We start from the raw sequence: 26,107 nt of genomic DNA on the forward strand, positions 1-26,107 counted from the left end.
ATATATGATAGGATGGGTCAGTGATCACATTAACTGAAAATGTCTTCACCTGAATAGCATTTCTCTATCTAGAGCACATTGAATAAAGACCTCGCCTTGAGGCTTTTCTTTTTCTTTCTTTGATAGTGCGTACTCACTGCTGCCAGTTTCACAAATGTGGCAAGAAACTATTCCAAAATACTAGTTTTGTTCCTCCTGATTGACAGTCACATGTGCTTAGGTTTGGTGGGGGGGTTGGACAAATGTCACAGACAACATCAACATCCACTCTGCTGTGCAGAAGAGGAGGTTTGAAAGCAGATGGAGTTACCGGGTTGCGGGTTAGGGCTGAAGCAGGTAGCCGTGCCTGTACAGTGTTGCACTGCCTTCAAGAACCTTTCTGTTCACACTGGGACTGACTGATGCTGACTTTGGACTGCACAAACATGTGCAAACACAGAGACAAACTGCATCATCATATTCTATGCCTGATCTACATATGTAAGATTATTGACTCAATAATACAGATACTGCACACGTATGGATTCAATTAAACAGCAAATACAACAAGACGCAGTGATAACGGATGCAAGAAAGGGAGTACTCACACTTCGTCTTCATAATGTTTAGGCGGTGACACTGCAATCACCACGTCGATCCAGTCCTGAAAGTGACGACATATTCAATTTGTGTTGGATCAAATAAAAAAATGACAGCAAGCCAACATTGACAACACTATCATGATCTGTGATTTTTTAAAAATTTGATTTCATTTTGTTTCATGTATAGTCATGTTCTCCCTGTGTCCTTTTTTCACGCATTGTCTTGCTCCTGCAGTTTTTGTTTCCACCTGTTGTCGTCAGTCGGGTCCCTTGAGTCCACCAATCAGCTCCCTCAGCCACTGTCGTCTTGTTCAGGTGTACCTCGTTGTCTCCCCCAGTTTGCTTGTATTTAGTTCCCTTTCTTTCTTTCTTTCTTTCTTTCTTTCTTTCTTTCTATCTTCCTCAGTTCAACACTTCTGTTTCTGTCTTGTCACTTTCTCGGTTATGGTGAGCCCATTGCCAGATTTGTTTTTTGGACTTGTCTTGAAGAGGGAAGTCAACCCAAACATATTCTTTCCAGAATATATTCTTTGCAGGACAACTAGTTGAAACAAGGTCTTCTGACTAATATTGCGTTTGTGGAATAAGACTTAAACCACCCGCTTTTAGCTATTTTAGGGGCCATTTTGTCACTTCTGTCGACTGAAAATGACGTCACAGATCTTCAGGGCTCGGATAACGACCAATCATAGCTCAGCTTCAGAACACAGGTGAGCTGTGATTGGTCGTTACTGGAGCCCTGAGCAGTTGTGATGTCAATTTCAGTCGACAGAAGTGACAAAATGTCCGCCCCGAGAGATGGCTAAAAACGGGAGGATTAATTCTTATTCCACAAATGCAACATTTATCAGAATGCCTTGTTTCAACTAGTGGGCCTGCATAGAATACATTCTGGAAAAATATGTTTGTGTTGACTTCCCCTTTAATTGAGTATTTCTGATTCACAAGTCGTTTTTGCCTTTTTCTTTTTTGGGGAAAATAATCACATTCTCTTTTTGAGTGCATCTTGCAATACTGCCTTGCCTCCCTGCTTCCCTACATTTGGGTCCTCACACGTCACTATGCAAAATATGAAGTGTGACGGTGGCAAAGTTCAGCTTTGGCAGACACATCTTACTTCTAAAGCTGTTCCATTAAAATTTCATTTTACTGAACACTGCTGAGGTGCTTTTGAGCAAGGCACAGAATCCTCAAACTAGTTGGAGGGCGAAGCATAGTTACGCTGATCCTCGCCCCCAACCCTCCTAGAAATGCCCATCTGGCTTGATTTATTTCAAAATAATGAAATGAAAACAGATCTAGGCACATATGACAACAGTAATACATATTACCAAGTAGGAGCCGACTGCTAAGTAAAGTTTATTTATTCATATGCTGTCACGTCGCTGCCTAACTTGGCCCCAATGCAAGTGGACTGTAATGGGAAAAACACATTCCTTGATCTTTGTCCGGATTTACATTGATTGTAAATGTAATGGCTTTCACCTTGGTCCATGTGCTGTTACACTATGTTTGTGTTAAGTTTTGAACAATAATGTTGTTGGTATATCTGTTGGCTGGCATTCACATTTGGAAGAGGTATACAGTAATACAGTGAAGCAAATGATACAGTACCCCTCCACTATTCCAGGCTCGTGCCAGAGAGTTTTGTCCTTCAGTCAGTGGAGCATCTATCAGGATCTTCCCATTAACAGCCATAAGTTCATCACCTGGTACAATCCCACCTACAAATGCACATTAGACATTTTAGCTCCCAAATATAAATTCCTAGCAGTGATACATACACACCAGGTATGGAATGCATTACGGTATAACATCAAAGCGTGAAACTTCATACAGTTAACATTACCTTTGTTCATAATTATCACTACTGCATAACATGCGTTGCTGCGCGTGGCTCCTTTAAGGGACAGTGAGCGAGCGAGCGAATGAGTGAGGGTGCAACAGACCACATAGTACATTGGTTCTCTGATTTTAACTTTTTTGTATTGAAATAAAAGGTTTTGCCATGTTTTTGGCGCATGTATTTGGGTCGTGATAATCGTGATACTCAATTTGTAACAAATTAATTTTATGTTGCAAAAATGAGTTGTACACCAATGACAGTCTAGTAAGCTTCATTTTAGAGTACATACATCTTATTTACAATATTTCAAATGAGTGTTATCATCATAAAAATACAAAAAATCTGTTTAAGAAATAGATAAAAAGCATACATCACTTTCAAAAGGGGGTGCACTTGTGTGTGTTATCCAGCACTGTACATGCATGTTACAGTACGCACTAACCATGCTTGTCTGCAGCCCCTCCCTCATACACAGACGACACTACTAATTTCCCCAAAGGTGAGTCAGCGCCCCCCTCCAGAGCCAAGTCAAGTTGTCCCATCTTAAGAGCAGGAACAGAAGCATCAGTCATGCTCAGCTTACATTTAGTTACAATCATAATAAGAAGAATTTTATTCATGCACATATGTATTTGTTTATTTATATAATCATAATTTAGCTCCAAAAATACCTTTCTGATCCGCAGCAGTCTCACGTCTCGTCCTGCTATCTGGTCTGATGAGAACTTGTTTCACAGAGAGGAAGATAAATGAGGAGGAAGAAAAAGCGCAGCAAAACACATGAGTGCAACGATAAGCAAATAGAGATGCCAAGCTAATGAGGAATTACCTCCTCATTTCTGTTTGGTCACATTCAATGATAACTTAGTTGGCTTTAAACATAAATTACAATATGACCCAAAAAAAACCTTTGTGGTAACAGTATACATTATTCTTCCTAATTACTCCTTCCTTTGGTGCTGGTCATATCATTGGGGTGAACTGGAGCCTATCCCAGGAGACTTTGGGCAAGAGGTGAGGAACTTCCTGGACTAGTTGTCGGCCAATCAAAGGGCACATGAACACAGTATAGATAAACATGTGGCCAATTTAGAGTCTTCAATTAACCAAACATGCAGGCACAGGGAGATCATGCAAACTGCATACATGGGCAAGATTCAGACCCACAACCTCAGAACTGTGAGGCAGATGTGCTAACCATTATGCTAACTATTATCAGTCCATACTATACAAGTATCACTTAAAATATATCACATTGATCACGCTCAGACATACAATACCATTGAGTGGGGATCGAAGTCTTCCAAGTACTTCTGAAATCCCTGCAAGAATATCAATTGGCATTACAGCTCGCCCTGCCATATGTCAATAAAGAATTAAGAAAAAGGATACAAAGCAAAAACAAATGTGAATGTTTTGTGGTCACATTTCCTTTGACAACAAGCCTCATTTTACTGAAGGTCCAACAAAGAGATAGGACAGATGATTCATTCAGCTAATCACACTCCCGATTACTCCTTATTTCCCTGCTCTTGGGGAAATACAAGAAGTGAAAAGTGGCAGTCCAATAATGAGAATAACAATCATTCTTTCGTGTTGGGATACTGAAAGAGAGCACAATCATTTGTAAACTGCTTGCAACCACTGGACTCATCAAAGAGTGGCACAAAATAGGGTGCATCACAGGTAATTCCAAATAAAAAGCACACTCGTGATTTGCCCAAAAAATAGTCGAGCAAGCCGAAGAGGAAGTAGAAAAACAGAACATCTGTTGAGAAGTCAGTGAAATGACCACTCTTACGCATGATTCCACGATAAAGCAATTAGCAAAGACTCTATATGGTAGGTTACATGAATTGTTGACTAGTGGGTTGGTAAACCGTCACATTCTAACAGCCAGTGAAATCTTACGAGGGAAACCTCTTTTGTAGAGGCCAAAGTACTGCCAGTAATTCTTAAAACTATTAAAGGTAGCCAGACCACAGCGGAATTGAAAAAAGATAAAATGTCAACATCTACAACACTAGACTTTAGTGCCTTGCCAGAAGCAATAGAGGAACACTAAGATAAAAGCAGGAAGTTTTTTTTATCTATTACTGAAATTTAAATTACTTGTGGTTTGTTGTTTGATTTAAAAGAAGAGTTGAAAGGCACCATCCGTTTCAACATTTCTGCAGGCTGAAACACAAGATCACATGAAAATAGTAAGAGAAAAATATAAATACACACGCTTGGGCAATCGGCTTTATGTGTCCCTAAATATATTTTTGATGCTAATTTAGAAAATGTCTTTACTATTGCTTTACTTATATTACTTTTATTTGCTTATTATTAAGAAAAACCTTATGTATTCAAGAAAAAACGGCAGATTCATAATCAGCGCAAAAGAAATCATTTAGAAGTTTACTTACATCTCTGATTTAAAATATTAGTAAAAATTTGTTGAGCAGGGGTCGTGCAACAGAGACGTCAATCATTAGATTGAAGTTAACCATTGTGAAGGTAAATACTTGTGTTATTTTCATTCTTGATCATTAGTCGTTTTTGTCGTAATACTACTAATGGTAGTTAGTTCTAACAGTAGTAGAAATAGTGGTATGCTTCTTCTCGTTGTTGTCTCTGCTTTGAAGTGCAATGGTGACACTGCATTGTTGCCTCTTGTTAATGACTTGTGTGCTCTCTGCCCTTGAAATGTCATTTTCCATCAAATTAGCTGCTGCAGCGAGTGAAAGACTTCAAAAATGGTGTCAGAGATGAACTTTGATGTGCCAAATGAAGGCTTTTATGACCCTGGTAAGGTGAATCACGTAGGTCACAGCTTACCAGGCCATCAGAGCGAACAGCAGGTCTGAGCGGGTCTGGTCGGTGGGTCTGCGACTGAGGCAGCATGACGGGCTTCGACATGACGGGCACCGTAGGACGGCGCTGGTTCGGAGGACTAGGTGCTAGTTGCTAACGGGATATTGCCAATGTATTTTGATAATGTTGGAAGTAACAAACATTGATGAGTACGAGAAGTGTCATTTAACAGAGTAACTCACCAAGGAAGGAGTGGATATGCGACTGGCATGCGAAGTATTTCTCATAACCTGAACCACAGTAAAATGCAATGAAACATTGCAGCTGCACAATATAGAAATGTCCTTGCACCCACACGTCTTGAATATCACAGCACGGCGTTGAACCATAACGTGAAACAAAAATCGTCTCATTTTCCTTGCTGTATCGCAACATTATGAAGGCACGAAAAGACAGAGAACTGTCCAATCACTGCACACCACATGCAACACAGCACCATAACAAACCCACCGCCATTCAATAACAGCTAACAACATCTTTAAGACATTTCCTGAGGCCAAAAGGAAATCTATAACGAGCCAATATGTCTCGCCATTACCAAACGTCCCAGTTCAGGACCAAAACATGCATTCATGAGCACACTATTTTACCTCTTACATGAGATGCTCTAACCTTGGGACTAGAAGGGTAGGACATTTCACTCGTGTTGGAGGAGTAGATGCCCCCTCGTGGGAGGTAGCCACCTGCCTCCCACTCACTCCTCCGCTCAGGTGGACTTGAGGGCTGAGGCCGGTTATGATGCTGGCGGTATCCACTGAGGGCACCTGCTCTTTCTTCAGATTGTTGCGGCGGTGGTGGAGGTGGGGGGGGCGGCGGGGGCGGAGGCGGAGGAGTGGGCGGCGGTGGGGTCGGTGTCGGGATGGGCTTAGGGGATGAAGGCGGGCGGGTTGACTGAGACGGAGGGGGAAAGGAAGGTGGATGAGGGGCTTGAGATGGGTGAGGTCTACGGCCCTTGTTGGTCAAGGTAGACGAGTCAGAGGGGGGTTTCCGAGCGTCGGGTGGAGACGGTGGCCGGCGCTGTGGAGATACTTTAGAAGAAGAATAGTTGGGGATGGTGGGGTTTAGTTTGGGTGAAGGCGGCGGGAGAGGCAAAGGAGGCGGGGGCTGGCTAATAACTGGTGGGGTGGGGGCTAGTCTCTTAAGGGGCCCCTTCAGACTTTGATCGACATGATCCAAGTTAATATCATCCAGGTCAGTAGTGGCTAAGTGTAGACCTCCAGGGAAACGCTTCACCTTGGGCTCCGAAGGAGGTGAAAGTGGTGGTGACAGCTTAAGAGTCAAAAAAGAAATATGTTGCAATACCATTTAGACAGAGTCCTGTGTGACAACTTCTACACTTTTGTCTCTGAGTTAACTGCACACCAAAAAAAAAACTAAATAACTAAAATAATAATAATAATAATACATCTGTTCTTTGTGTATTAAAAAGGGAAATAAGAAACTGTGTATGTGTAAGTCAGCCTGTCATATTTCATGTCCCAACAAAACTCATCATAACATTATAAATGGGCATAGAGCAACTAAACTCGCTCCCTACTGGTCATTTAAAAAAATCACTTAATCGTCGTTACTTAACAAGTCTTGAGACATACAGTATTGTGGTCTTAGAGAAAATACTAAAAATATCTTTAGACAGATATCAAGAAGGACAAAACTACAGAGAGAGGTTTCAATTCTCACTGGGTACCTCAGGTGACTCGTTCTCCACACAAGAGATTTGTTCCAAGCGAGTCTGACAAAGACGCTCAACCCAGTGTTGTACTTTCTCAGACTCCTCTAGGTCTTCTCTCTCTGTTTCAGAAACCTGGCATACAGGCATTGTAATTCAACACCACAGTATGGGAGTCAATCCCACACTCCCACGCACAAACACACACTCATATTATTTGAAATATGTCAATTGTGTCAGCAATTAAAGAAATATACATTGCTGTAGTAAGTAGAGCAAGAACAGCAAATTCAGTTTGCTGTATATTGTACCTCCTGAACCAGCCTATTGATCTTCAACTGCTTCTCTCTTTCGTACATCTCTTCTTTCTCCTTGGCCAGTTTCAGCTCAAATTCCATCTCCTTTTTGTTTTTTCTCTGCTCCTGCAGCGTGTCTGTGTTGGACATTTTTTTCTTTTTCTTCTTCTTCTCTCCTTTCTGCAGTGCCAATAGTTTGTAAATGTGAAACAACAACTTTCTGTCACTGCAAACCCCATGGCAAGACATGCCCACACTTACTAAAAAACGGCAACTAAAATTCACATGCAAGTATAAACTCTAACCCATCTTAAATGGGAAATCAACCCAAACATTTTTTCCCAGCAGGCCCACTAGTTCAAAACACGACATTCTGATTAATATTGTGTTTGTGAAATATGAGTTAAGCAGCAAAATCCACCCATTTTTAGCCATTTCACGGGGCGGCCATTTTGTCACTTCTGTCGACTGAAAATGACATCACAACTGCTGACCAGTTTTCTGAAGCTGAGCCGTGACTGGTCATTACCTGAGCCCTGAGCATTTATGATGTCATTTTCAGTCGACAGAAGTGACAAAATGGCCGCCCCCTGAGATGGATAAAAAGGGGCTGGATTAACTCTTATTCCACAAATGCAATATTTATGAGAATGTCTTGTTTCAATTAATGGGCTTGCATAGAACATATTCTTGAAAAAAATATGTGCGGGTTGACTTCCACTTTAAATGCTCTCTCACAAAGCACCAAAACCAACACTGGAAGTCAACAATACCTTGCGGAATGAAGGAAGTTTCCCCTCATACCGGTAAAACCAGCCAAATGCTATGGAGATGAAACAATAGCTCAGCATTAAATGATCACAACTGTAAAAAGTTCATAATATATCAGGGACCCAAGAAAAACAAGGAAGGAAAGTTATCAAGGCTTGGCCTATTTTTAGTGAACCATGGATAATGTTCATGGATTTACAACAACAAAACACACATCAGTTCACGCAAGGAAAGTTGACCTCAACTATGACTCCATGTTTAATTTCTATAGATCCACCGATCTAACTTACCTTTGTTGTGCTCAATGATGAACGTACAAAGTATGAGAGGATTATGAGGATAAGGAATATTTTGTAAATGACTGTAGGCTATGAAGCTTGGACTAGTCTATATAAGGTGGGTTCTGACAATCACATGATGAGATCCCAGCTCTGAGCATGCACATTTTCACGTTTTTGTCATATGTTGATCACATTCAGCATAAGAGCCAAATTAAATGTTAGACCTGGTTGCCAAAGGAAATCGAGCCAAGTTTGTTCATACATGTAAACATCCACATACTAGTTCTCCACACTCACTGGTCTGTCCTGCTCATCCTCCTTGGCCTCGTCTATGAATGAGCTGGCTTCATCATCTTATTGGAGGTTGATAAGAAGCAGCACAGCACACAGCAATGATAGGAAAATACCATGCTCAGTTACATCTACAAGCTGAAAGCGGAAATTTTCATGCAGCAGTGGAAAACGTTGATCCAACTAGGGGGCTTACGAGAACTTTTGGCCTTTGGAGATTGAGTGGTTTTAATCTCAGGTGGGGTGGGTGATGGGCTCCTTTGGATCTGAGGAGCCTGAGGCCGATCGGTAGTACCATAGTCTTCTTCCCACTCTCTGTGGTGTTTCCTCTCCACAGCTTCAATCCTAAAGAGGACGACAAAGTAAGGAATCATCATTGAAACATACAGATGTTGAAAGTTATCTTAAACAACAGAAATGCAACTGATTACCTCTCCATCTCCTGCTTGTAGCGGTGCTCTTCTTCTGCAGCCTTCTGTGAGATCTCCATTTTCCTTCTGGTGATAAAATGTAACTATAAGTATATATCCACACAACATACTTGAGGGCAGAGGTAATTATACACTGTTTTATCCTATGTGTTAGACTTCTACTGAGAGTTTGATATAGCCATATATATTAATCTGCACCCAATATTTCTGGATGTTAAGTGCAAGCACAAGACACAAGACAACTAAATGTAAACTAAATGTAATGTGTGATGTAATAAATCTGGCATCAATTGTTCTGTAACTATACAATGGTTTCCTACATGAGTTGATTCAGCGGATAGCCTGTCTGCCGTCCATTTTAATCTTAAAATTGCTTTCCTTTTAAACAAAGCAAACTTTATTTTTTTTATCTTGCCCATTTTCTGACGAATGTGCTCACAGATTAACATAAACATAACAAAAACATAAATGACTGAGTGCTTTCACCATCCGAATACTTATTTATAAAATGTCACCTCTGTGTTTTTTCCATTATTGTGCCATGAAAATGGATTCCGTGTTGACCACAAGTTTGCAGTGTGTCAAATTCTAGCACTAGCTACTGTATTACTATAGCTGGTACCCCAATGGAGAGGTGCTGCGGTGTAATATGTTAAGGCTAGTAGAACTTTGGATGGAACAAAACTAAGTGCAAAAATGTACAGTTGGCTGCGTTTGCACTTGTCGTTCAGTATTTGAGTCCAAACCAAAGACCAAGTGATGCACAATTTTGTCCCATGCCGTTGTGGTCTGAAAAATATTTATAATCATCCACATAGAATGCATATAATCAATAAAGGGCATAACAAAGTCACAACCTGTGACTTCTCAGTGCTTTTTGCTATTTTTTTAATCCTGGTCCACATCTTTATTCATTTTATTTATGCAGCGTTCATATTTAATTTTAAGTGAACCGAACCACTGAGCATTTACACTTGACCAAATGAACCATACTATGACAATAATTGAACCAAATTTTGTTTTAACCCAACCAAACGTTCCAACAGGTGTAAAAAAAAAAAAAGAAAAAAAAAGATGATAGATACACATCCTTTTACTGCTTTTGTTTACTGCAAGCGGACAACATAATTTATGAATAACGCATCATTTCAGTCCTGTGAAGTCATCAAACAATTTAAGTGTTGTGTCTCCTTTTAGGGGTGAAATAAACAGCTCACTAATATAGAGCCATTAAACCCTCAGTAACTTACTGTCTCTCCTTTTCCTGCTGCTCTTTAAGGATCTTGTTGGTCTCCAGAGCCACCCTTTTCTGATGCATCAGATCCTGCCTCTCCAGTTCCCTGCGTGCCTCCACTGCCAGTCGCTCCTCGTCCGTCATAAACAGCTCGCTGCCCTAAGAAATCAGCAACGGCCAAAGAATGGTGTGAGACAACCAACCTCCTGGACTGTGAAATCAACGTCACATTTCATCTTGGAGCTTTACAGCCCACTGTTTGCATGAAGGGAAAATCTATGAAAACAGTACTAAAAAGAAGTTGGAGATGGAAGCAAGATGGTTTGCACATCTGCTTCAAAGTCAAGAGATCCAGGTTTGAATCTCAGTTGTAACATCACTTATTGGCTTTTGCATGTTTTAACAGGTAGGCCATTTTACTCCCACATTCCCAAAATATGATTCATGAGTAAATTTCTGAATCTAAACTTGCCGGGAATGTGATTTTGAAATGTTGCTTGTCTATTTGTGCCCTGAAATTGATTAGCAACAACACCAGGGTGTATCCATGCTCTCTAGAGCTCACTAATAAGGGGTATAGAGGATGAATGGATGGATGAATGAATGGATGGATGGATGGATGGATGGATGGATGGATGGATGGATGGATGGATGGATGGATGGATGGATGGATGGATGGATTGATGGACGACACAAAGAATGCCAAGTGCTGGAGTATGTTGGTTTAACGCTCATAAAATCATCTAATCTTGAAATACATTATTGAATTGTAATAATCCATAGGAGGACATTCTGCATACAGAATGTAAAACGGGAAAATACAAACACAAATGCATTAGACAGACACAGTAAATAAAACAGCGCTGCTTGTCATTTATTACACATTGATCATCAACAGCCTGATGTAAACAAGCTCATGAAAGACATGATTGATGGTGAACGTTGAAAGACCAAGTGGAAGGCTGAATGATATAGCCATAAAAACGCAGGAATGTTGCGCAACGCTGAGCCAGGATGCATATAAGAAAATGAACATGCGTTATTTGTGTCCACATCCATCATTGGCTGAGGGAATTTTTCTCATTACAAATTTAATGATAAATCAAGCATGACTTCTCTTTAGGAATCTACCTAATAGTACAGATAGCAAATCGAATGTACAACAAAAGATCAAATCACAAATGTGAGAATATAATGTGTCAAGTGGTGGCGGTGGCAGCGGTGGGAATTGTTTTGTTAATGTAGTAATAAACGCCATGTCAAACGATGCAATGAGAGGCTTGCTAATGGATTATGGCTTAATTGCTGGGCCCAGACATTAATGACCAGTTAACCTTGTGCGTGTGGTCCCAAATTTGAATGATAGAATTTGCCAAAATAAATGTAAAGTTAATTAATTAATATCAATTAAATAGTATTTGCCGCGGCCTGGTACCGGTCCGCGGCCCAGTGGTTGGGGACCCCTGTTCTAGAACATTTCAGAAGTCTATATAAAGCCGTGCCTTCAGAGCAAAAGCGCTTTTTTTGTCCTGCTAGGCAGTGGGAGCTCTTTAGGTGTTGGATGGAAAATTCAAAGGGAAATTTGTACCTTTTTTGAGCTCAGTGTAAGACGCTATACAGAAAGGAATATTTCAACTTCCTTTGCACAAATGTTAGAAAATACTTACAGCTCCTGTCAGAACTGTAATGGTCAGACTCCTGCTGCTTTTGAGGACTCTCACAGCCTTGGAAAGAAAGAAAATAAAGACAGACAAATAAATAAGGCCGATTTTTATTACTTTTACAGGTATAACATACACATGATACCATACACATGACACAAATAATGTGGAATAATATTAATAAAGACTGCTGATGCTATCTTCCCACGAGCCACAAATTTACAGTCCCGGTTTACAGTAGACTACATACTTTGTTGCTAACCCATTTTGACTAAACTAATACAAATTTGGGTGTTTCATGAACAAAAGCATTGCATTGAAGTATCAAAAGGGAAATGACTGGACTTCATGCTCAAACCTAAAAAGCCTTTATAAGACAATTTCTATGTGCTTACCTCTTTGTGGTCCACATTGGTGAAGTCCACCCCATTCACTTCCACGATCTGGTCTCCAATCTAGATGTTGTGCACACAATTGAGGACATTTGCACTTCACAGAAGGAAGCCACACAGACCATCTGGACATTCGGAGCACTCACCTGAAGTCCGACCTCCGCAGATAGCGAGCCTGCTTTGACGTTGCTGATATAGATGCCAGGTTTCTGTGTGGGACCACTGGAGATGCTGATGCCCATTCCTTTGGTACCCACGAGGCTGAGGAAGACCTTCTTCTCCTTGATCTCCTTCCCTCCAATCGATGCCAAACCAGCAACACTGCTTTTTTTCTCCTGGGTTGTACACCATGCAAGAGCAACAAAGCCAGTTAAAGCTGACTGTTGACTATCAAAAGGAACAATTTCTTACAAGTTTGATTCGTAACGGTATCTGTGTGGCTTTATTGTATTTTCAAGGCTGACCGTGCAGAACGGAATTGTCAGAAGTGACATTTGAATGTTGTTTGACTGTCTTGTATTCTACCATTGAATGAAAAAAAATACTAGCGTTTGATATTATCAACTTGATCTTTGTTGGCTACCATGATACTGCAGCTACACTTGACAAGGGGCAGTAAATGAAAGCGTCTTTTATGACACCTTACTGATTTTTACTCACCCCTGATTCGGACACAAATTGATCGACAAACTGCCACTTGACGGGTTCATCTGATGAGCTAAACACAGGAGATAATGATCATAATGTCTCGCTTGCAGAACAACAGTAGCTCGAAAAAGAAAGTTATAATAGATCAGATACAGTAACGTACCTTTTTACAGGAATCATCCCCACATCTACAAAAAGTGGAAAAAAAAATACATGAATACGTACTACTGTTAGACAACACACAAGAAGATGTCTTGCGCTGGAGTGTGTGATTAACGCACGTCTGACTTTGAGCGACACAATCTTCTTGGTCTTTATAAGACTGATGACTTCCTCATGTATACAGGAAGAGATGGAGTATCCATTGATGCGAACAATCTCATCACCCACCTTGAGTATCAATACAGAATGGAACAGCATGAATACTTTCAGTGTACCCTGAAAAAGTTGGTACCTACCCAGCAATCTACATAAATATTTGTCTAAATAATTGGATTTAGTTATCACTGTGAATTGTTTATACGCTATTGGAAATGGCCCCACTATTAAATTAATTCAACGCCCTCTATCTCACTGACAATTTGGCCTATGAAGCATTTCTACAATGTGGACATCCTTTGTGGGAAACCGTAACGATAATGCAGCCCGCAACAAATGAGTTTGGCACCTCTGCTCTAGACCATATTGGATGGCTCAGTTATTCTTGACATTTACATTCTTACCGTATCATTTTCGAATACAAAACTCAACACAATTTCTTACAATGAGAAACTCGTGTTTGTTTTCTAACATTCGGTTGTATTTGATTTAAGACCAATAACGAACCTAATAAATCCATCGAGGTCTCATGACGGAACCTAATATCTTTATTTTATCACAAGGAAAATCGTTTGTTCAACAAACAGAGGACCTACTACCGTCTAGTGGACAAACGTGTCATGATAAGATATCAAAACACATTTTCTGTATTTTTTCTTTTATGTAAGGTACTTACTTTAGGTCATCATACAACTGATATGTCTCATTGCATATAATATATCTAGCAGTATACATTTCATACTCAGTACTGTATGCTATGTATTTCTTAATACTATTTAAATAACAAATGTGTATTTTAATTGTACTCCTTGCTTTTCCAGTACAGTACTATGACAACATATAACAGATTAGACACAAACCTGAAGCCCAACATTACCAGCCTGACCATCTTTGACAATTTGCGATATGTAGAGACCACAGCCAAACTCCAGCCCTCCTCGGACACTCAGACCAAGTCCATCACGATGTGTCCGATCCAGCCGCACCTCTTTCAGCTTCCTGAACCCGTCCGTATCATATGGGACATAAAAAAAGGTAACGCAGGATGAATGTATCATGAAAAGAGATGTTATATGTTTCATGATCGAACATGCAGCTGAGAAATGCATGCCATTGTACACACCTGGACCTCTTAGGGGTTAGCAGGTCATACTCCACCTGGTGTTTAAGTGGGATGAGCGGTCGGATCGCATCAAACAGGGGCAAACGCTTTGGTTCATTGATTACCAACTTCAGGTCCCCAACAAGCACAGGCAAATCCATGGACCTGTAACACAGCAATTAAAAATCTACATCTATTTCATTTAATTAGACATGATCAGACCTAATGACCTGAGCAGAGGTGCATAGTAACCAGTATTGCCACAATTACTTGAACAAGTAACTGAGTTACTTTACTGGTGACTTGCATTCTAAACATAACTCAGTTACTTAACAGATTACTTGATTTGAAAAGTAACTAAGATTACAAGTTACTTTAATAGTTACATTCAGCAGATAATGACTGACAACCCCGCTTGACATAAAAATGACACCCAGTTTAGCCAGATAATTGGAAGTGCATTTTTAACAGCGACTTTTAAGAATAATCTTTGTTTTTCTTAAAAATAAAACCAAGACATCCTTTTTGACTTGGCATAATTATTTTTACTTTAAAAAAACGAATGAGTCTTGTCTGAATTTCGCGAAACATAAATGGGCTATTTCTTTATATATATAAAAAAAGATATTTTTTCTGTCAACAGATCCAGCCCAACAAGTTGAAAGAGTACACTGACTTACTAGAATCCTACAGATGTTTTTTTTTTTTTTTTATGAACCTCTTATGAATGCAAAAAATACTAATTGCATTGTTGTTTTGCATTATTTTTTATATTAGGACAGATAAAGGTGTTTTTTATGTAGTTTTAGTTAAAAAGTTGCTGTTGGACAATGGCTGAATTTGCACAATTCTTTTATTTTTTTTTTTTTTTTTGCTCTGATGAAAAAAAAATATTTTGGGCAAAAGCTTAGGTTTCTGTGCAGAACGGATTAAATGTGCTCTGCACCAATGAGTAGTGATGATACAGTAGAGACTTTAAGAGTCCAGTGGAAGACAAAAAATATTTGTTGAAATCTGAACACCAATGGAAAAGGCAAATCCCATTGTTTGTCCAGTTCAAGACAAAACCCACAAGGACTATAAAAAGCAGCAAAGTAAACACAAATGCACAAATTCCTCTTCCTTTGAATTATTCATTAATTGGTACCATTTTATAATTGATTGGAAGGTGAACATGGGCCTTTTGTTAAAAACTGGCCAGGCTTGTCAGGGTACAGTGGAAACTGATAAGCGGCTTAAGCCACGGGAACACAGGTACAAAGATGATTGAAACCTAGAGCTTCACCCATCCCCCACCTCTCCTTAGCACACGGAAATGTTGCTATTAGAAAACCTAAAAGACATAATCTGCACTTTAATTCTAAGAGGTTTACAAAAGAATGTACAAAAATCTTTAGGTTATTTTCAAATTGCTAAAAGGCTGGAAAGGGGATAACAAGGGCTGTTTGGTAACTTCTTAATTTTAAGGGCTAGTATGTGTACACACTGCGTCGCTGTCCTGTGAAAAACGCGTATGTCCAATTTTTTTTCATTTTTCTTATTTTTACATCAATGGCGTTGCCGAATTACAGACATGGCATTAATGTGAAAATTGAAAAAATATCAAAAGTTGGACAGGCGTGTTTTTGGCAGGGCAACGACGATTTACAATCATTGATCACTATCATCAGGGGGAAAAAAAGCAACAACACCAGCAACGGAAAGCACCAAGACCAGAGTACTCATGCAATTACAAACACACACAGGCAATTACTCACTGGTGATACATGCGCAGGACATCATACAAGTAGTCCTTCTCTGCCTCATTTTCAATCAGCAATTCCACCTGCAAGACAGTGAAAACATTTCGAAATACTGCATGAGGTGAGCCACGATATGGCAGGAGTCGTACAAACCTTATGACGACTTAGCTGTCGTAGGATGGTTTTTAAGAAGCGCTTCGGCCACTCACTGATGTAACACATTTTCCTTGTTTACAACTTCGTATAATCTTAACCTAAATTTTTTGCAAGATCAAGATTCCACTAACATTCTTAGTTTGTCTGAAAGGTTAACGCTGTGTTGAGCATGATGAGGCTTCTGTACTGAAGGAGACTGCTGGTACCTTCCCAACAAACCACAGCAATGGAATAATAGCGGTACAGTAAAGGAGGCTGAAGGAGGAAGGTCAGGAGTGTCACCTTACATCTCAGACACGGGGGTAAACATTGACACTCTGAAGTCATTCACACACAATTAAAAAAGGGCATAAATACTGTACATAAGAGTAATTCTCAATTAGATACCTATTATTCAAAATATGGTGGGACTACATCTTTGCCTTATAGACAGATGCACTATTGTGAAAATTATGCGTCACTGGATCTACATGCCATTTATGACAGCCATAAACGTCTTTCTACACTCCTGCCTGAGCAGCACACAGACTTTGACACCATAAACCAATGACATAAAAGATCACTGGTCAACCACACACCCATTTTGAAAAGTGCCATGTGTGGTTAGTGAGCTCCTATAGTTTATGAATTGTTCCCCATTGCAATGTACAAAAATGAACACATCTCAACCTTCCTTAACAAATGTGCATTTAATACTCCTGTAATTACACATGCCAGGCTACTAAATTGAAACTCACATAAACACTGAGGCAGCACAACACAGCAATGAACAGAGCCTGATTGTGTCCTGTTGAGCCTCTAATTACACCCTTCAATTCCCAATTTATTCCAACTCAGCTGCTCATCTCTGGCACGTCTACATTATTCAATGCAGGATTGCCCTTTATTATGAGCCTCTGTGTGTCTGAGTCCAGCACAGATGGTTGTATGGTGATATCCATCACACTCTGAGCCTGAAAACACTCAGGCCATATCACGTTCCCTTTCTCTGTTGTCAAAGTTACCTTTTCATCAGCTATTTCTGTGATACACAGAAAACAAATATGCTTGCTACATTCGCATAACATTGTATATGAATGGCAACATCATGCATAACACAAGGGACTAGCGATATTCGATATACAGTACAGAATATGATGAGTTCACTGTAGTAATGTATTCAAGTGTAAACGTCACTGGGAATAAACCTCAACTATATGTACTGTTACCTCTATGTTCAGGTCTGCTTTATTGCTCTCGTATTAAAAGGTAACTCCACAATTTCTCCAAGAAGCTTAATGTTTAAAAATGTGTGAATAATGATAAACGTATTAAGATTACATACTGATTGGACTGTTTTTTTTCTACAACTTTCAGCCGCACAGGTACACTAATAATAAATGACATCTTGTAGCGTAAGAAAAAATTATTAAACATAGTTATGCCTTACCTTGTGCCTGAATTCACGAGCAACCTTGCGCTCCATTGCAAACAAAGAGAAACGACCAAGTTTTAGGCAACGTTGTGATGTCAGCTGCTTGTAAGGGTGACGTTTGGCCTAAGTAATCCCAGGCGAGTACGTGAAGGTACTAGTAGTACAGTCTAACATCCGGCACAGATTTCACAATAAATGCATATTATGACGGGAATTGATTGACTCTGAAATATAGGAAACTGAAAGCTTTTATTTTTAATCAGGTCTAAACTACTTTCATTTATCTGTTAAAATAGTACACTCGACAACAACCTCAACAACTGAAAGGGTAGTCCGACTCGTTAACTAATAAGCATACGTAAAAACCTTCATCCACGATTTCTGAATTGAGTAAACTATTTTGGAGGGAGAAAAAAAGTCGGAATTAATAAAATGTAAATTTCTATATTATTATTATTATTACTGTTGTTATTATTATTATTATTATTATTATTATTATTATTATTATTATTATTATTATTATTATTATTATACGGCACGTGAAAGACTAGCGCGTCCGCCTCGTAGTGCAGTGGTGGCTGGTTCGAGTCCGGTCTCGGCCTTCCTGTGTGGAGTTTGTATATTCTCCCCCGTCCCCGTCCCTGCGTGGGTTTTCTCCGTGTACTTCGGTTTCCTCCCACATGCCCAAAACATGCATGGTAAGTTAATTGGACACTTTAATGATTGTGAGTGTGAATTGTTGTTTTTCTTTGTGTGCCCTGCGCTTTACTGGCAACCAACCTATTGCCCAAAAACAGCTGGCATAATCTCCAGCACCACCGCGACCCTCGTGAGGATTAACGGTTTTGATAATGGGTGGATGGATTATTTTTATTAATTGACGTGCATTTTGTCCTACTACATTTGTTTACGGTGTCGTGGGTTGTTATTAGTTCTTTTTTATTCCACTAGATGGCAAAGTAGTCACCATCTCTCCCTTTTTAAGCCGAAGAAGACGAAGAGGTGTAAACTTCCGGGTTTCAAACTGCTACGATTGCAACGAACAACAAGAGACAACAAAACAGCTTCAGGGTATGTGCAATTTTTAATAATGTTTTATTTTGACTCATAATAATCAATAATCAAGCCTTTTTATTTTTACATCAGAATTATTATTTTAATGAAGTACTCAATGTAGACGACCATTACCACTTTCTGCACACATTACAGTGATATAGTCCATATTTACATTAATACTGTTAAGTAGAAAACACCGTCTCTGCTAAATCAATACATCTGTAAGAGGGATGCGCGTACTTTTCAGCATCTGAAATGATCTCCAATATAGTCTGTCATAGTAGAGCATTTCAAAAGTCCCGCTTCCCCTGGCGCCCTGTTCCTGGAAGTGAATCTATACATCAACGCCCTCCTCATAGTTTTAAACGAGACTGAACGCCTCTTTGTGGTTGCTATTGCCAATTGAATTGAATGAATTTAAAATCATATTACGTTTTTCCTAATTTAATATTATGTTATTTTATGTTTTTTGAGAAAGAAATTAATCTAAGAAGCACAACATATATATATATATATATATATATATATATATATATATATATATATATATATATATATATATATATATATATATATATATATATATATAGTACAGTACTTCTGATGATGTCAAAAATTAGTAAAGGCAACATTTTAATTGTTGTGTTTGATTGTGCAAGTGGCCATACTTGGTATAAAATATATAAAATTGATATAAATGTAAGTCTGCTGCCCTGCGATTGGCTGGCGTCCAGTCCAGGGAGTACCCTATCTCTTCCCCAATTCAACTGCATTGGGCTTCAGCTCTTTGACAAGTGCTACAGAAAATTGATGGCTGTAAAGTTCATTTGCTTCTGAGGAATATTTTCCTACATGACTTTCCATTCATCCATTAATACATCGTCAAAAACATCAAGCAATTTTCAACACATCAGATCTGTCAAGAATTTGTAAAAATAACCCCCACATGTGGACTGATTAATAGTTTGTATTTGTGAAAAAAATATTAAATTCATATACGTATGTATAGAGTATGTTAGTTCACACGAGACTGAATTTACAATGTCTGTCAGTGTTCGTTGACAACATTACATGAGTTTAAAGTAGAAAAAAGTTAGTTTTCAATGTTGTTAATGTTTTTTTTCTGACTAGTACTAAACCATTTCACTTTGTATTGTACATTCATAACTGTGCATTAATTTTTATCATAACTGTGCATTAATTTTTAATATGTTCATTGCGATGTAGCACATTATTCTCTCATTTTTAGTTTTGCCTCGGGATGGGATCCCCCAAAAAACCTTCAGTGGCACACAGGTAAATGATACTTTTTTTTTTTTTTGTGAGAGGGGGATATGCAGTATACACTACAGAAGGCTACATACATACTAATAATCTATCCCTCAGTCTTACCCTGCTCAGATTTGGTCTCACTTGATGATGGCTATGTCTACGTCATATAATATCTTTTTGTGTCTGTGCATTACATAATACTAATATGCGGAAGTATTCCACTCCTAAGAATTAAAAAGTCTTTCTTTTTGTAGATCCTGTGTCTGTGGGCCTAATTCTGGTAAGGAATCAGACTCCCCACTTCCCCCCATAAATGAGCGGTTGGCGCAGGTTCGTCCCTCCAGGGAACTTTTGGAGTTCTATAAGGAAAAAATTGCCCAGTCTGAAGGAGAGCATAGGCAGCTGCTTAAGATGTTGGAGAAGTACAAGAGCATCATAGAGGACCAGGTGAGCTGAAATGACGGGCTTTTGATGTTACACATGTTATGTTATTATGTGAACTAATGTCTCTGTTTTGAATACCTTATGCCAGCATAAATTACTGGGTGATTTGCGGAAGCGTGAAGGAGAGATTTCAGAGCTGCAGAATGCGCTGAGTGACATGCAGGTGCATCTCTACCAAGAAAGAGAACAGTCTCTGCGGCTTCATGCAGAAAATGACAGACTAAAGATCAGGTGGGAGGAAAAGCACACCAAACATTCCTCAGAAAAAGCATCCTTGGGTCAGTTAAAACTCACTGTACAAATCAAAGTTATTATTATTCTGGTCTCTTAAAATTGCTGTTAGTAATTGTTTTTTGATGAAAAAATAGCCTTTTTGGTGCTTCAACATGCCCAAAAAGTAAAATGTCCAAACAAATAAACAAAACGTTTTTTTGGAAGCACGTGTATAGTCGCAAATTTTATTCTGATCGACACTTGTTTTAAAAGATTTCATATTAGGGGTACTTTACCACGGGTCTGGTGGCGAGGAGTGAGGGAAGTGTCCCAAAGTGAAAAAACATCTTAGCTAAAATATGTCAATATGTCTTATAATGCACAGAGAAAATTCTGTTAGCAGCCGCTTCATTCATCATAGAAGTTTTGTGATACAACAGACACCAACTTTGCGTCACTTGTGTCACTTTACGACTCTGTAAGTGACCCGACACTGATCAGTCATTTAACCCTTATCCCCAACATATGTACCTCCCCCCTCAAAATTCACTCAGTAATTTTAGAAACAATTACCAATAATGCCCGACACCACTTTCATCTGTTGACATGAAATTTGGTTTACAAAAGCACTTCGGCCACGACACCCATTACATTTGTTGTTTTAGCAACGCCATAGGCCTAATCGTAGAATTTACAATGCAGCTAAGTAGAGCACAGACCTCCTCCATGCATGAACTATTAATACATGAGAAAACAATTCATAGAATTTTACATTTGGGTTTATTTGTCCATATGTTTGTTAATTAGCAGGCTACTTGTGGGGCTACTAATGGAGGATGGGAAATAGATATGAATGCAATATGAATCTAAGGGTCTGACGGGTCCAGTGGTACCACATTGACTCACATGGTAAAATTATAATAATAATAATAAGAAGAAGAATGCACTCTTTTACAGTTCATTAACAAAACTGATGTACTGAAATATAATTGGTTGTTGAAATGAAATTAACTCCTTGGAAATTTTCCCAAATAAGCCCCAAAGAAGCACGCATCTAAGGCAGACAGCCACGCTAGATTGCTAAATTTGTTTAATGTTGGCGGAGCATGATCAAAGCTTTTGCAGGCCATTATAATTATCATTGACATTGTAAGAACATTATTAACTCTTTTTCTTTTTTTCATAATCCTTCTGTGACCAGGTAACATGTTATTTTTTTTTGTCAACTCAGCTTTTCTAAATCTCAAAACCATCTTTGCATCTGTTTCCTGTTGCCCAGAGAGCTGGAGGACAGAAAGAAAATTCAACACCTTCTTTCACTGGTGGGTAATGATGATGGAGAGACCACATATTTCATGCGGGAGCCTCCTCACAAGGTAAACTTGTTCATCATATAAGATAAGGATAATGATGAGCGTATTGTTCAAATAATAATAAGAATTACATTATTGGCTGGTAATGGTAGAGCTTTTTCCACAGCTTCTCTAATGTATCTTGCTGGAGTAGCTATTCACTTTGTTGTGTTGTGGTCACCATGGCATTGTGACTGGTAGTGTGCTCTCCAGGTTTCTAAATTGTGTCGTTTTATTTGAAGTAAGTTGGAAATACTAATTGTGTAAAATATTATACCTAGGTGGCGATCAAACAGAAGAACCAGCATTCGGGGGAGAATCTCAATCTCAGGGCAGCAATCTTCAAACCCACTGTGGCCGGTAAAGGTCTGAGAGCATGCTTGTGATGACTTGACTTCCTTTGTCGGACTAGCAGATTGATATGCTACAGTCAAGTTATGTGTTCGCCTTGCTCTGTGTTGTCATTTCATTCAGTAAAGAAAATGCAAACAAAAGGAAGTAGATGATTTTGTGCGTTTTGTGGGTTTTATTTGATTGTTTTTTGGATTACGCCACTCTCACGTTCTCTTAGCAGAGACCATTAAGAAAGCAAGATTTGCAGATTTTGGAACTGGAGATAGTTTGGAAAAATTTAAGACGGATAACCATTCTTTAATGCTACAGGTAAGGACCACCTTTTCTGCTTGTATTCAAATGTTGTTGACTTATTCATGAAGCGTTGATATTGATTATGTGGCCCCAGGTGGAAGCTCTGCAGGCCCAGATGGAGGAACAAACCCGACTGGCCAGAGAGCAGGTTGAGTCACTCCAGGAGGACCGACAGATGAAAAAAGAGGAGGCGCAGGCTGAAAGGCAGAGATTTGAGTGCCACATCACCAATTTGACAGAAAAGTGAGACTAGATATTTAAATACATTTATGTTTGACCTACAGATGACATGAGTTAGTGAGTGTGTTCCTCAGGCTACAGCGAACACAGAACCTGCTCTACGAAAGCACCAAAGATTTCTTAAAGCTAAAATACGAAACAAAGACTCAGGAGAAGAAATGGATGTTGGAGAAGGACCGCCTCCTCGGGGATCTGAACACGCGCCATGACCGTCCCAGAAAAACTTTCTCTACTGGTGTAGAGGTGGGGCGAACGCGGCACTCCGTTAGCGGCGGCAGTCCAACTCACCTCAGCCCGCAGCCTCAGCCGGACTTCAGGCAGAAACATAAGGAGGACATAAAAGTATGTTTACCAGGTGTTTATAATGCTGAAAGATCCTACATACAAACCTGTCTTAAAATCAATCTGTCTTTATGTGGTTTATTTGATCTTTTTAGGCAATGCAGGAGGACATAAACCAAGCCCAGCGTTTGGCAGAGATGTACAGGGAGCAGTGTGTTGCTCTGGAATCAGAACTGGCCCAAGCCAGGGAGCAGGGGGAGGTTGGCAGGGAAATATTAAAGGTACAATTGTTTTATGGCTCTCATAATCATTTGCTTTAATAATTATAAATCCGGTTTGTATAGCGCTTTTGTTGATACTCAAGGACGCTTTTCTGATTAGATTAGATTTTCTTGTTATACTTTATTATTACAGTGAAACACAATCTGTTGAAGATGCTGGTGGACCCCTGATTCTTTTTTTTTTTTTTTTTTTTTTTTTTTTTTTAAATTACAGAACATGCATCCATCCATTTTCTAAACTGCTTATACTCATTATGGTCATAGCTGAGCCCATACCAGCTGATTTTAGGGCGAAAGGAGGGGTACAGACTGTAATGATTGCCAACCAATCTCAGGGCACCTTTAGACAAACAACCAGAGCTGGCCATCGCCTATTTCCCGTCTGCATATTTAATCGACCCCCGTCGGTCCGAGTCAGCCAAACGACGTCGAGAACAGACTTAACCTGTACCACGTCACACGCAGGTGCCGCAATCCTGACACGCGGCTGAGTAATGAAAAAATAAAACAATGTTATGTGCCTTGACGCAATGAAATGCACCCCATATTGTTTTTATTTTATCGTCGCTGTGAGCGTGCATGTGTGTGTGTGTGTGTGTGTGTGTCTGTTGTTTGTGTTTGATCTTTTTTCTTTGTTTGGCGGCGTGTCTGCTCGTGTAGTAGCACTTGCTCATGACGTGAAGATTGCATTCTCGTCGCCGATTGGCTGTCGCCGACAAGGGATGGACCGGGGTCATGTGGTCGATTAAATAGACAGGACGGAGCGCGGTGGTGGTTAGGCGATGCCTAGCTCTGCAAACAACTATTCACTCTCACACCTATTGACAATTTTGTGTCTTCAGTGAACTTAACATGCATGTTTTTGGAACATGGACGGAAGCCGGAAGCACAGTGAAAACATGCAAACACTACACAGGAAGGCCAGAGACCTAAAAGCAGTTTAGGCCAATTTTAAACACCTTCACATTTGTAATTTTACAATACACTACAATACAATTTTATTTATATAGGGCATTTCACAACAGCTACAGCTGTACCAAAGCACTTTACATATAACAACAAAATAGCCATAATACAACAAGTGAAATCAATAAATGAACACAAAACACTATATACAATAGACACCGGAAAACAGCAGAAAATTTGTCAGTCTCGAGAAGGCTCAATCCCCTCTGAGGCTCCGCTTGGTCCTCGGCACCTCCAGCAGCGCCTGATCCACAGACATGAAGCTGCTAATAGATATAAAATCCTCAATTTTAATGACAAAGGCACAGACAAACATACTGCACACATTTGATTTGCTTTGACAAATGCACCTCATTTTTAACTTTCTTACTTGTCACATTAGTCTTCTAGTGTAAAAAGATATTTACCACAGTAAATGTTAAAAAAAAAAAACACCCTGCCTTTACGTTAATAAAATGTGAAGAGTCATACTGTGTTTATTATTGCGTTGTACATTCTATTTTTCTTACATTTGTCTTCTCATAACACGTCTGTAACATGCCTCCTAACACCCGTTTTGAGGCTGGCAACAAAAGAAAAAGCGTAACACTCATGCAGAGTTAATCCTTCACGATAGTCACAGTTTTCTAATGTGACGTTATGGCCACACATGACCAGGAGTGAATTCTGAATTATATGAGTAATATACTTACGGGGATTTGACTTGGAAGGTTCCACTGTGTTGCGTATAATTCCCATCTCACGTTGGTAGTATTTGATGTTCACAGGAGCGTGCGGAAAAAGTGTCTCAACGTCTTAAACTGATGACTCAGCGTTATGAGGCACTGGAGAAGAGGAGGACCTTGGAGGTGGAAGGTTTCAAGACAGACCTCAGGCAACTTAGGCAAAAACTCAAAGATGTAGAAAAACAGCTTGTACAGGTAAAACGAATGAGGGACAGACAACATTTTAAATGGAAATGTGAGAGAGTGACTGCCCTTTTCTCGAGGGAAATGGTTGCAAGATGTCAGTGAATTTACAGTATGTATAAGCATAAACGTCTGTGTGTATTCTCCAGGTAACGCTTAATGTTGGGCCCAACCAGGACTTAGCTATCCTGCAAGAGGTCCGGGAGAGCAACACAAGGACTAAGAAGGTCCAGAGTGAGCTGATGACGTTAAAGGCCAAGATATATGGCCTGGAAAATGAGCTAAGATTTTGCTGAAGAATGGATCACATTGTTGTGTGTGTGTGTTTTTTTGTTTTGTTTTGTTTTTTTGGTTACATAGATGCCTAAAGCTCTGGGAGCTTTACCCAAGTGATGTGGTTTGTACTATTAGCACAACTTTATTTGTGCCAATAAATGTTTTTAATCCATAACATTTTGTTCCCATTCTAATTCAAGACGTAAAATACATGTTGCCCCACCCCTATTCATCCACCACCCATCTTCTAAGTTTTATTTAGACCATCCATCCATTTTCTTTTCCAATTTTCCTCATTGGCGGGTAGGTTATGGATGAGCTGGAGCCTATCACAGCTGATTCGGGGGGGGCGTGTTTACAGCTTGGACTGGTTGCCAGCCAATTACAGGGCACATATACAAACTGCCAAATACATTATACACTTGTGGAAAGTTTACTTTTCACATTTTCAGTTATAACCGGCTTGATTTTGGGGGA

General features: G+C 39.5%; 2 protein-coding genes across 8 annotated transcripts; one reads left to right on the forward strand and one right to left on the reverse strand.

Annotated features, from left to right (window-relative positions):
• Positions 1-232: 232 nt before the first annotated feature.
• Positions 233-17,848, reverse strand: ush1c (Usher syndrome 1C). The gene is made up of 26 exons (XM_086029345.1): positions 17,708-17,848; positions 16,138-16,205; positions 14,402-14,545; positions 14,139-14,277; positions 13,242-13,350; positions 13,124-13,148; positions 12,973-13,030; positions 12,459-12,647; positions 12,316-12,375; positions 11,927-11,983; positions 10,276-10,418; positions 9,026-9,091; positions 8,791-8,939; positions 8,025-8,074; positions 7,267-7,431; positions 6,974-7,090; positions 5,899-6,555; positions 5,469-5,516; positions 5,251-5,379; positions 4,540-4,605; positions 3,708-3,749; positions 3,099-3,152; positions 2,870-2,969; positions 2,196-2,305; positions 588-643; positions 233-415 (listed from the first exon to the last, which is right to left on the reverse strand). The coding sequence occupies exons 1-26, from the start codon at positions 17,741-17,743 to the stop codon at positions 322-324; spliced, it is 2,931 nt and encodes a 976-aa protein (XP_085885471.1). The 5' UTR covers positions 17,744-17,848; the 3' UTR covers positions 233-321.
• A 391-nt stretch (positions 17,849-18,239) lies between these two features.
• On the forward strand, positions 18,240-25,805 carry ccdc77 (coiled-coil domain containing 77). 7 transcript variants are annotated; one of them, XM_086028461.1, is made up of 13 exons: positions 18,240-18,390; positions 18,644-18,763; positions 19,976-20,044; positions 20,275-20,467; positions 20,553-20,695; positions 21,957-22,053; positions 22,311-22,395; positions 22,601-22,692; positions 22,772-22,920; positions 22,992-23,259; positions 23,355-23,480; positions 25,214-25,366; positions 25,504-25,805. In XM_086028461.1, the coding sequence occupies exons 3-13, from the start codon at positions 20,010-20,012 to the stop codon at positions 25,648-25,650; spliced, it is 1,488 nt and encodes a 495-aa protein (XP_085884587.1). In that variant the 5' UTR covers positions 18,240-18,390; positions 18,644-18,763; positions 19,976-20,009; the 3' UTR covers positions 25,651-25,805. The 7 variants fall into 7 exon arrangements, with proteins under 7 accessions (XP_085884587.1, XP_085884585.1, XP_085884590.1 ...); XM_086028459.1 differs by having other exon boundaries at positions 19,998-20,044; XM_086028464.1 differs by having other exon boundaries at positions 19,998-20,044; positions 22,604-22,692.
• The last annotated feature ends 302 nt before the right edge of the window (positions 25,806-26,107 follow it).

The sequence above is a fragment of the Filicampus tigris genome, chromosome 4 (assembly GCF_054856515.1).
Source record: "Filicampus tigris isolate MCC_2025a chromosome 4, RoL_Ftig_1.0, whole genome shotgun sequence".
In the NCBI taxonomy this organism is placed as follows: Eukaryota; Metazoa; Chordata; class Actinopteri; order Syngnathiformes; family Syngnathidae; genus Filicampus; species Filicampus tigris.

Excerpts from the sequence above, each read along its gene's own strand:
- ccdc77 (XM_086028461.1), top strand. The coding sequence starts at position 20,010 with ATGGGATCCCCCAAAAAACCTTCAGTGGCACACAG. Across the intron at positions 22,693-22,771 it reads ACCATTCTTTAATGCTACAG|GTGGAAGCTCTGCAGGCCCA; the intron begins GTAAGGACCACC and ends ATGTGGCCCCAG. Across the intron at positions 22,921-22,991 it reads ATCACCAATTTGACAGAAAA|GCTACAGCGAACACAGAACC; the intron begins GTGAGACTAGAT and ends TGTGTTCCTCAG.
- ush1c (XM_086029345.1), bottom strand. The coding sequence starts at position 17,743 with ATGGAGCGCAAGGTTGCTCGTGAATTCAGGCACAAG. Across the intron at positions 10,419-11,926 it reads TTACAGTTCTGACAGGAGCT|GGCAGCGAGCTGTTTATGAC; the intron begins GTAAGTATTTTC and ends CTGATTTCTTAG. Across the intron at positions 416-587 it reads AAACATTATGAAGACGAAGT|TCCAAAGTCAGCATCAGTCA; the intron begins GTGAGTACTCCC and ends ATGTTTGTGCAG.